The 12,134-nt window shown below is 40.7% G+C and overlaps 2 protein-coding genes across 4 annotated transcripts in view; one reads left to right on the top strand and one right to left on the bottom strand.

The window, feature by feature from the left end:
* tmtops2b (teleost multiple tissue opsin 2b) overlaps positions 1–5,061 on the top strand; it is a 34,338-nt gene extending 29,277 nt beyond the window's left edge. Inside the window, exon 4 of the mRNA XM_005457818.4 lies at positions 1,866–5,061. Coding sequence (XP_005457875.1) covers positions 1,866–2,081 — 216 coding nt within the window. The 3' untranslated portion in view covers positions 2,082–5,061. The remainder of the gene's footprint in view (positions 1–1,865) is intronic.
* The window catches only part of st6gal2a (ST6 beta-galactosamide alpha-2,6-sialyltranferase 2a), a 48,620-nt gene that overhangs the window by 4,224 nt on the left and 32,262 nt on the right, over positions 1–12,134 (bottom strand). For all 3 annotated transcript variants that reach the window (XM_003452949.5, XM_013276200.3, XM_005457819.4), the window contains 2 exons: positions 11,498–11,599; positions 5,073–5,247 (listed from right to left, as the gene is read on the bottom strand). In XM_003452949.5, the coding sequence (XP_003452997.1) occupies positions 5,073–5,247; positions 11,498–11,599 (277 nt within the window). The remainder of the gene's footprint in view (positions 1–5,072; positions 5,248–11,497; positions 11,600–12,134) is intronic.

Below are 12,134 nucleotides of genomic sequence, written 5' to 3' on the forward strand. Positions count from 1 at the left end.
ACTAAATTATTAGAACATAAAAATAACATATATAATTATAAAAAAGAAAAATACAATGCTAAAAGCTTCTGTTCCTGTCTTTTATTCTCAGTTTGTTTAAGGCAATAGTCCCCCAGGACCACTGTCAAAACACACATTGACACCTGGAAGCAATCTGGTAAAACCAAAATCTAATCTTATGGCCACAGAGACGTTAATGACATCCGTTTTATTTCATCTGCTCCGGGAATCGAAGGAGAGACGTTACAAACCCGTCGTGACATTCACAAAACAGAAACTCTTAAAGCCAGGAGATAAGGTAAATACTTTCAGTTTTCGTAAAGGTCGTTATCAGCGTGGGCTGATAATAAATACACGGCCTGGTGGGAAAAATCTGATTATCAAAGGTGTGCGAGCCTTTTGGGCATCCGATACGTCTTCGGAAAAAGAATTTAGCACAAACTTGACAAATTTCTATTAGATCTGAAAATGTGCAAAGGACAAGCAGAGACTATGGGCAAGGTGAATGTGAAGCTCAACTGTGCTGAAAGAGGGGAGGAGAAAACTATAACACTGTGAATAATATATGAAGACTCCGACTTTGCCTGCTTCAGCAAGTTCTGGATTTTTCTTACGCTGTGAAATGCAACTAAAACAAAGAACAGTGACCTCACACGTATATTTTAGCAAGGACTCCTCAGTCAGAGAGAATAATTATTCCTTCTGCAGTAATTATATTTGGTGGTATGGCTGACGATATGTTCTGAGACCTCTCCACTCCCCCATTGTGCAAAACCTGAAGTGGGGAGAGCTGCAGCAAGACCTCCAACAGTAAGGTACCGACAGATGAGCTGCCATCATGATTGAGGGCTAAGTTACTGATGACAGAGTTGTAATTTGGATGGATGAGTCACTTCCACAAGATCCTAAGGATGTCATAAGACCTTACCAAGTTCTGTGCTATAGACCTCCAAAGAAATCAAGCGCCACATGCCGGAGGTAATCTGCTTTACCATGACAACAGATCCTTTTCTTTTTCCAACCATCACTTCCTGCTCAATTTGGGAACATTAAAGGAATTATTTACAGCCAGATTACACATAGAGTTTATGTAAAGGCATATGTGTGCAGCAAAAAAAAAAGCATGAATGGAGAAAATTTGGCAAAATCATAAATGAGTTTTCAACCATAGTGAAGTTCTCCTTCTAGCGGCTCTGTGGTATAGTGTTTTAGACAAAGTCCAAAGGGGGTCACAACTAGTGTACTCCTGCTGCCTGTCCCCTGCCTGGATAAATAAGGCGGTTGTTGTCAGGAAGAGTATGAAAGGGTATAAAATCTCTGCCAAATCAAAATATGCAGATCCAGTCGCCATGGAGATCCTCTGGGAAATATGAGAGCAGCCAAAAGTGCCTTCGTCTACTCGCAGTTTTGCTTCTGCTTTTGGCTAAAAAATATTTGTGGTTTCCAAAAAGCAAACCAACTATTTCGGTCAGTCTGAACACACCATTAGGCTATTTTCATTTACATATACACTTCAGTCCTAAACTGTTCAAGACCTTAAAACAATGGAGAACACGGATATCTAACAGCCTGAGAGCAAACGCTGAATGCTCTTTAACCTGCCACCGACTTAGAGTGCAAAGCAGAAAAAAGTCTGATGTTCGATTTCACCCCTGTCAGAATACTGTGGCCAATAAATTTACAGCCAACAAGTGAACTTATGTGTATACTCCCCTGCATACTTAGCCAGACAGTACCATTTCCCTATGCAAATATTTTTTTCTTTACTACATGTTAGAAATGCTTCAGTTCAGTTTACTGTTTGTAAAACACCTTCACCTGCTTGTGGGTGTGCAGTGATTCCACTACTTTCCTCTCCCTCTAAGTTTTACAGGTGTTTCCTGATTCTGTTTCACTGCGATCGCTGGTCAAAGGAAAAAGGCGACACATCGATGCCCTCCAAGACTACGGTAATCCACCTTAACCGCCGTGTCTACAGCAACACCGTGGCCTGCACCGCCCAGATCTCCACCGAAGCTCTCAACCAGTGCTACAGCACCGCAGACACCAAGCACACAAACCCTCCAGAGGTCACCCCCTGATCAGCATTAATCAGACAGGAATCACCGCGATCACAATGAAGCACGAATAACCCAGAATGTGAACTCCAGTGGACTGTGGACAAGAGCTTTCAGAAAGTAGATGTGCTTTTTCGTGTTATGTGTAAACTTGTATTTGTAGACCATAAATGTGCCCTTTTAAAACTTTTTTTTTACTATACATAACACAAAAGTGCTAAACGACCACAGAAATGCATGTAAAGTATGCAAAGGCACACATACATGTACACCCATGTGTGATGCAACCAGACATGTTGGTATCAGTCAGTTTTATCATCCACCACGCACCTTCTCCTGTTCAGTACATGCAAAAAAGGTAAGAACTTCATTCAAATTTATTTCCAAGTTTTTGTGTCTATTAAAAATATATATATTTTTTAATAAAGGGCACATAGTCACTGTGGTGGGTTCAAGGTTTTAGTCTGTTTCTGAACTGATGATTATGCATTGCATTAATTTCAGTATATATTATATATACTGAAATATGTGTAATATATACATATTCTTAGTTTTCATCTTGCAATTTAAAAAGGCCGAATTGCTTTTTTGAACTACAGGATCTTTTTTAAATTTATATTTTAGACAAAGAGTTAAAAAAACAAAAAACGCTCCCGTTCCTTGGTGCTTTTCAGTCGCTGTGTCACTGTAAATGGGGGGTTACTGCGCAGACTTGTCATTTGATCAGCAAGCAGACTGACGTAATCATCATTTAACTCTGCTTTTCCTAGTTTCCTCCTGCTGCTTTGGCTGTAAATATTAAAGAATACAAAAGGTTAAGGCCCCAGAACCTTATCCTTATTACAACTTTTATCGTGTGTGTACTTCAGTTTTTTTCTGCATGAAGGCGTTTAATTGAATTGTGTTCGTTTTTGTGTTTGTGCTCTGCCTTCTTTGGTTATGATTTAGTTGTTTCTTCTCAGGTGTTTTTGTAGGTACGATCTCCCCTTCTTTCCACAATAAAAGGGCCAATGTTTCAAAATGATATTCCAGTATGACCAGCAACAGAAAAATGATTCCGATCTGATGACTGATGGAAATTAAGGGCATATCTGGGAAACACAATGCACAAATTTATTGAAACTGATTACATTTAGCCGGCCTTACTTAAATGACAACAGCAAGACATAAAGCAGATATCGGTATTTTACTGCTTTTGTAGATCTAAAACTATAACGGACCAGGACCTGCTCAAGATTAAGGAAGTTATAAGTGAGGTCAGAGTGCTCAGACCTCAACCCACTGACATAGAGTTGCAGAAAATATTGATGAAGTGAAGTCATTTTCTTGGATAAATGGTCTTAAGATATCTCCTCGCTTTTGTGCAACTGTCATTCAGCACTTTCAGAAAATGTGTGATTGAGGTTGGTGCTTCTTAAAGAGGCTGCAAGCAACAAAATTCTGAAGCTTTGCTTACTTTTTCCAGCTTGCAATGCAGCTGACTGCTCAGTGTGTTCAATAAAAGCAAGAAAAGCACTGTGTTACTAGTTTAGTCAAATTGTGTTTGTAATTGTGGCTCAGATGAAATTCATTTTAATAGTAGTCTGTTCAGAAATGCTGGTTATCACAAATAACATTATCGTCACCAGTTTCATTGTATTTTATTGCTGGATTCAATTGATTTAATAAATATGTCTGCTGCTGAAAAAGAAAGTGCATCATGCATTGTAATTTAGGCTGGAGGATGGTGTGACATTGTGAATATTATAAAAAGCAAAAGGAACGTTTTCTTAATAGCCCTGCAAATGAGGACAAAACAGAAAAGAATAAGTTTTTCTTAATCACTTTTGACAAAACGCCAATGTCTAAAACCAAAAAGGAGTCAAATCATGGAAACACATCCTGTAACAGCAACAGATGGGTGACGGCTTTTTATTTCCCCCTGAAGGTCAAATCTCAGCTGAGTGGAAAACAGTCTAATTTAAAGTAACATGACGAGTATAAACAACGGAGTCCTCCAAGGAACATTGTGACATTTTAAATACAGGCAGTCAAGCCTAACATTTCAGCAGGGTTTCGTTTCCCCAGTGTAAAGCTCTTTTGCCTTGCATTTAAGCTGTGTAATCAGCTACTGATTTACAGATTATCACCAAGTGCAATCACAATGAAAACCAGCTGTAGCGTGGGTCGCCCGATGCACGGCAAACCAAAGCGCGGATTCCTGGGTTGTGATGCAGCAGAGCTGCTAGAATAAGCTGAAAAATTAGTGTAATTAGATTAAAGAGTGACCAGTTTCTCCTCTGCGCTCATGTGCAACCCTCTGCAGTCAGCTGTATTTGAATTGACTTATTTTTTTTAATATGCTGTTTATTCTGTTTAGATATTTTATAACTGATGCTTTATTTAAAACAAGGATTTATGTTCTGATAGGCACATTATTAACTACTGAGGCATGACATACTAAATATCCATACTAAATAGGAGGCAAAACTGGTCAGACTAAAAGAGGAACCTGACTGTGGTTAGCTACAGGGTAACATATAATATTTAATTTCATGTGTAATAAATATATATGTGATGTAATATGTATTTTAAACAATAAAAAATGTCCATCCAAGCTTTCTTTTGGCTAATGTTTGATAATATAAGTGTCCTGCTACAGTGGTTTCAAAGCTTTTGCAAGCGAGTTCAGGATGTGTGAATTTTCAGCACCAATTTCCCATTTTCCTAGCAACATGTATAGGAATGAGGAGTGAGTCAAGACTTTTGCACAGTGCAACAGGACAGGAAGGTGAAGTGCATATCTATATTCCTAGCTGTTTAAATATACTGGTTTCGAGTGTGTTGGTGTTTAACATAACCCTGCACACTATCAGCAACCGTGTGTGTGTGTGTGCGCGTGTGTGTGTGTGCATATATATCTGCTATAGGAGCAGACAACAATCTGCAAAGATAAGAACAAAGAAGCAGCTGAAGGGACAGACGTGCATCACATGTGCACCCACTGCATGCATGCAAGACAGAGTGTGCACTCACCTATGAAACCAGACGATGGGGGATTGGGTTGGATGTCCTCCTCGGTGTTGCCCTGAATCACGTCCCAGAGTTGCCACACATAGCTAGGGTGAAGGATATAGAAGGGCTGGTCAGGATGCAGCTTGCGGTGCTCCATGTACGGACCAAACAGGTTGTAGTCTGGACTAGCGTACCACTGACGAGATATAACACAGCAGACAGATTTAATCTCAAATCACGAGTCCAATAAGAATAAGACAACATGTTTTTTTTCCAGTAATTAAAACAATTTCTGATATTTAGAGGATTTTTTCTACTATTCAAAGCAACAAAGACTGCGGTCAATACAAAAATAGCAACAGTAGTATCGCTCACTGGGTTGAGCAGGTGGCCCAAATGCCATAAAGCTATTGCAGATGCCCGGGTTTGAATCGACTCATGACTGTGTGTTTCCTGTCTTCTTTCCACTGCCCTACCTCAAAGGCTAAACCCCCCCAAGCAAAAGATAAGAAGGAAAAGATGTTTAAAGATAGAGTGCAGTCCTTTGCAAACATCTGCTGGATGCTGAAGTTTAGTCAAATGTATCTTCAGACTGCGAACATTGCAAAAAACATAAAATGCCCGTAAAGATAAAACGTCCGTCACTGCTGTTTTATGCTGTGTCATGTTGAGTGGCTCTGGAATACATTTGAATTGTATTTATGCTTTCTTTCACAGTTTAGATGATTATGTTTTATTCATGTGAGCTTTGTGTTGTTACCCAGGGACATAAATAATGTATGGCTTACAGGGTATGCATTTAACAAAATAGAACTAAAGCATATTAAATGTAATTTCCTGAAATAACATCATAGCGCCAGAACAAATCGATGTAGCTGCACTAAATGCTCGGACAGGAAGTGTGTGCATGTGCAGAATAAATCCTGGTTTAGGTGAGGACCTTTTGCAGATGTAAGCCTAGTGCATACTGATAATTTCCCACCAACAAGTCAGCCTCTCAACAGAAAAGTCAGTGAGCTGCTGTCTTATAGTAGCATGACTGTTATGCTTAAAACTTTAGAGTCATTGAAACTATTTCCTGTCAGGAAATTGAAGGGCTCTGGAGTCAATCAGGTGGTTTGACTGAAATTTAAAGCTGTCAAAACATCCCAGAAAATGTTAAGTGTCTTGGACGCACGGTGCAGCACAGCTGTATACAGAACAATACTGTGATTGAAGACAGCAAGTGCACTGTAGGGATACATCACAGTTGGACAAATGAAATCATAAGAAAACAGATGTAATCGGTGTGCCAAGTCACTCATAATGGATTCGAGGAAAAGTGTGCATGTCCATTTTCATCAGTTGTACCATCTCCAGTTTGACAGCAGAAATAAAGGAGAGCCTGAAATCATTGTTCGTAATTTGCAGTTTATCATTAAAAGCCAAATTAAATAACAGTTGTTCCACTAATTCATGAAAGCTGAATATTATGAATTAATGGCTTTTAATGTAAATGTTTGTAAAGGCTTTAAAATAAAGACCCAACTACTGGGAATGTATATTTTAAGAAACTATATAACACACAATGCAAGTTACTAATTATTATCCAATGAATGGATTGCAGTAACTGCACTGGCATGTTATGTTAAGTAAGCAGTTCAGCTTATCATATATGTAAATATAATGCTGTTTTTTGGTATACTATCAGGGGCGCCTCCAGATTTTTTTCATAGGGGTGGCCATATGGTGGCCACTAAAAATATTGGGGTGGCACACCAAAAACAGAATGTCCAGGTTTATTATGCTCTTGTGAACTATAGGTTAGTTGAAAAATAAGGGGGGAAAAGAGAAAGAAAACAATTACATGCCTAGTTAATTTCCTGCTATATCACTGAAAATATATATCACCACTACCACCCCTAATATACTCACTGTCACGTTCACAAAACCAGATGTAGCCCATCTGGGCAAGGCTTGACATGTTGTGTGTTCTTCTGCATACCTTGATTATAAACAGTCTCTATTTGAAGGCATTTTCACCCAGAGAACTGCCAAACTGGATATTTGCTCTTTTCCTGACCATTCTCTGCAAACCCTAGAGATGGTTGTGTGGGAAATCCCAGTAGCTCAGCAATTTCTGAAATAGTCAGACCAGACCATCTGCCACCAACAACTACGCCACATATTCAAAACCCCAGCTTTCTTCCTCATTTTGACACTAAGTTTGAACTTCAAGTAGGTCGTATCTACATGCATAAATGCGCTGACCTGCTGATTAGATATTTGCATTAACAAGCAGTTTCACACCTCCTCTATTCACCCTGCTCACCCCTCCCCACCCCCAACAACAGCATCCAATACACACTCAACACAAGGCTCCAGCTTGTCTCTCTCAATCACCCAGGTTAGGAGGGAACTGAGGAGGATTAATGGCAAGAAGGCAGCGGGCCCAGATGGCATCAGCTCGAGGGTCGTCAGGTCCTGCGCGGACCAACTGTGTGGGGTGATGGAGCACCTCTTCAACCTCAGCCTGAGGCTGGGACGAGTCCCACAGCTCTGGAAAACCTCCTGTGTTGTACCAGTGCCAAAGACTTCACGCCCCAAGGACCTCAACAGCTACAGGCCGGTGGCTCTGACATCCCACCTGATGAAGACCCTGGAGCGGTTGGTCCTGGCTCAGCTTCGGCACCTTGTGAGCTCATCACTGGACCCACTTCAGTTTGCCTACCAGCCTGGCATTGGAGCGGATGATGCCGTCATTCACCTCCTACATCGTTCCCTTGCTCACCTGGAGACCGCTGGGAGCACTGTGAGAATCATGTTCTTTGATTTCTCCAGTGCCTTCAACACTATTCTTCCCTCGGTTCTGAAGGACAAGCTGGAGAACTCGGGAGTGGACCATCACCTCACTACCTGGATTTTGGACTACCTCACCGACCGACCACAGTATGTGAGGACTCAGGGCTGTGTGTCGGACAGGGTCGTCTGCAGTACGGGGGCCCCACAGGGAACGGTTCTGGCTCTGTTCCTCTTCACCATCTACACTGCAGACTTCTCCCACAACTCCACCCAGTGCTTCCTGCAGAAGTTCTCTAATGACTCTGCAATAGTCGGCCTCATCACTGATGGGGACGACAAGGAGTACAGAGGACTGACTCAGGACTTTGTGGACTGGTGCCAGCTGAACTACCTCCAGATCAATGCCAGTAAAACCAAGGAGCTGGTGGTAGACTTCCGCAGGCACAAGCATCCTCCACTGGAACCACTGAACATCCAAGGTATGGACATTGAGGCTGTGGACAGCTACAGGTACCTTGGTGTTCATCTGAACAGCAAACTGGACTGGACTCATAACTCTAACGAGAGAAATCCCACGCCTGGACCGTCGTTGACCGCCGCCATGATTCTAGCCTGCTTTTTACATCCAACACAAAAACTGCAGTCGTGGTGCTTTTGATTGTACTCAGAACTTGGAAATTCTGCCTTCTGAATAGGAAGATGTAGGTAACACCAGACTGCAGATGAGCTGCATACAGAGCTGGACTGGGACAAAACAATCGTCACGGGCATTTTGACTAGAGACCGGCCCGCCATTATAGGAAAAATCATAAAGCCTTTGAATGAAAATAAACACTGTTGTGACAGTGATGTACACTGTTCTGATGGTATATATCAATCTATCAATTGTTTGTTGTAAGACTCAGATAATTATTTTTTTTTAAAGCGAGACATTTTAAATGAGAATAATAAAGAAAAGTATTTCCTTGTGCCCCCCTTTCCCTGTTAATGCCCTACCTGGCCCCCTGGCAACACTTTGCTAGATCCGCCCCTGCACAGTTACCAGCTGTCAGCTACTTAGAAAAGGATCCTGGTGTTATTTGTCTCTCAGAAACAGTTTATAACTTCCCTTCAACTCATCCATGTCACCTAAAAGGTAAACCTGTTTCTCCATCACGCTCTGATGATTCAGTAAGGACATCTCCTGGTCTCATCTGCATGTTTCCCTCTCACCAGATAACCAAACTGATATCATGACCAGCAGCTTTACAGCTGTGGCTCCAGCAAACATCAGCTGATACTAGAAATTAATATTAAATAAATTCTAACAACAGCTGATCAAGCTTAAACGTGCTGCTGTTGTTTAACGCGACATCCGCTGGTTTCCTCTTTCTGGCGCAAAGTGGGCGATAAATAAACAAGAGAGAAAAGCCGATCAGCTGATCATTGATCAGTTTCGTGATTGAAGTAGAAACAGGAGAGAATGAGAGAAGAAGAGGCAGCTGTGCAGCTTCAGCTTTGTGTCTTTTTCATTGTAGCTGAAGTCCGGGACAAACTGTGTTCCTTTTCACCTCAGTACGAAACGCGTAATATTTTCTCTGAATACAAGACGATTCTGTTTTTTAGGGGACGGTTGGCAACTCTAATAATTAACCTATGAACAAAATAAAGTTCAACATCAGTAACATAGCACCCACACAGCTGTATAGAAACTCCGTCATGCTAGCTAGCACGCAGTACGAAAATGTCAGCATACCGAAAATAAACTCCACCTAAACTTGGTTTATATCTGACTCCGATAGACTGCAGGTCATAACTTCTTACCTGAAGTTCAGTTCACCTGACACGCGGACCGGCGGCCGCTTCGGGTCTCTCCTCTTGCCTCCCTTTTCCTTCATCCACCTGCTGGCTTCCACCACTTGCTAATGTTATTGAATCTGCGGAAGCTCCGCGATATCCACCACACGAAGTAACGAGTAACGAGCCTATCTAAATCCCAGTAACGAGTAACGCGTTCCTGGTTTTGGCATAATAACTAGTTACCGTGCTCGTTACCACAATAATAACGTAGTTACTGTAACGCGTTACTTAATAACGCGTTAGTCCCAACACTGGTGGTGAGTGACAGGAGAATGGCGGCTAAGCTGTCATCCCTGTTGGACAACATCTCCCACCCCATGCATGAGACTGTGACAGCACTGAGCAGCTCCTTCAGTGGGAGACTGCGGCACCCACGGTGTGGGACGGAGAGATTTCGCAGGTCTTTCCTCCCCACTGCTGTCAGACTCCACAACAAAGACTTCAAATGATCAAACACACACATCCACAAATGTGCAATAACACTAATGTGCAATAATCTTTTCTGGCATCGTTGTATTTTTACTCACTTGTATAAAGCATTTGTATTCTATTTTTATCTTATTGTATATTTTATTCTACTGTATATAGTATTTTATTTTATTCTATTCTGTACAGTTGTGTACTGTATTTATTCTTATTTTATTTTATTCTAATTTTTGCACTGTCCACTTCCTGCTGTGACAAAACAAATTTCCCACGTGTGGGACTAATAAAGGTTATCTTATCTTATCTTATCTTATCTTTACTTATATCCAAGTTAAATAAAGTTAAGAATCATAACACATTTAATCATTTGGCAAGTGTCATGGAATACAAAGTAAAAATAAACTGAACAAACTTACGAGAAGGAAAGCTACATGACAGACACACTGTGAGGTGCTAAAAGCTACAGGAGACTACACAGCAGCAACAACACCTTCCAGTTAGTATTTCCAAAGGTTAACTACTGACATCAAGTGAGGACAGAATTGAAAACACGGATGTAGAGACAAAGGTCAAGTGTCAGTGTAGCATCGTGTTCTTTATTAAAATCCCATCAGTCCACATCCAGGAATCCTGTTCTTTACCGTGCTGTCTACTGGTTATGTGAGCAGTTGCGTGAGCAGTATGGCAAATACTGCAGCTATATAACAATGCACTGCACGCATGCTTGAACTCTGGCTCTATTTGCATGGACAGTAATAAACTAACAAATCAGACATTTTTTCTAATCTTTACTTAATCTGATATATTCTGACGTAAAGACCTAATCTAGCAGCACAGCACTGATTAAAAGGACTAAAGGTTAATGCCTGAATAGAACTGATCTTGTTTGTTTTGGTGATGTCCTTCAGAAAATTAATTAAAACGTTAAAAAACAAACAAAAAATAATAATAATAATGATGAAAAAAAGAAATTTCATGTAATTCACCAGATAAATGAAATCACTGAAAGCAGAGGCTGCCCGCAGCATGCAAATATATTTAAACTGCAAACAATCAGGCCATTCACTGAATAACAATTACCGGGAAGCATGGAGAAGAGGATAAGGGCAAAGGAGCCTCGGAATAAAATCTTGTTTTGGACACATTTGCTAGCATGAATCAGAGCTTTTAAAGGGCAGGTGGAAGTCAGAGATAGATGAGATGACATCATGGCAACTAGTGGAGGGATGTTTAACAAGCTTCTTTTCCTATATGTGTTTGTGACTACATACACAACAATAACTGTGTTTACCTTCCTAAGACGACCCACTTTAATAATCCTATACTCCTTTTCTGTCGGTTCACTGTGACCTTAGTGTGACAATGATCTACTGAAACTGCTAAAGTGAAAACACATATACCTTGTGTAAGTTGACAGCATAAGGTGCGGGGTCCCAGGCCACCAGAGTTATATTCTTGTAGATAGAGCTTGTATTGAACCGATGCCTAGGATTTGCCAAAATCTGTAACACAGCACATGAAATGTAAGTCTGACTTTCAAATGTAAAGCACAATCATTCAGATGCATGGTCACTATTTTGCCAAAATACAAATAAAAACACAGAGAGAGAACCTCTTCATGTGCCTACTGTAAATTAGACTAGGAGGCGGATACCAACATAAAACCTGTCTAGTAAATATGATTACACCAAACTAGCCAGTTGCTGCCTGTGAAAACCAGTAGCTGTCATTTTTGGCCAGGCAAAGCAAACGTTTAAACATCTCCAGACAGACTTCACAAAACAAAGACTAAAGAAGCTGTTGGTGTTTTTTTCCCTCCAAAGAACTAGCCTATCTGCTAATAACAGTTCATACCATTCAGTTCAGATTATTTGAGTACAATGAACTCATCGTCATTTGGATGAAACACTTGACCATTTATACACTTTATACACTTCTAAAGGCATTACTTTGCTACATAAATAGTGAGTTGAAAATATAAATGACTGTATTTTTTACATCTGTTTCTTTTAAGGATTCACCGTCATTTACATTCAA

This window comes from Oreochromis niloticus, linkage group LG16 (assembly GCF_001858045.2).
Source record: "Oreochromis niloticus isolate F11D_XX linkage group LG16, O_niloticus_UMD_NMBU, whole genome shotgun sequence".
NCBI classification, from domain to species: Eukaryota; Metazoa; Chordata; class Actinopteri; order Cichliformes; family Cichlidae; genus Oreochromis; species Oreochromis niloticus.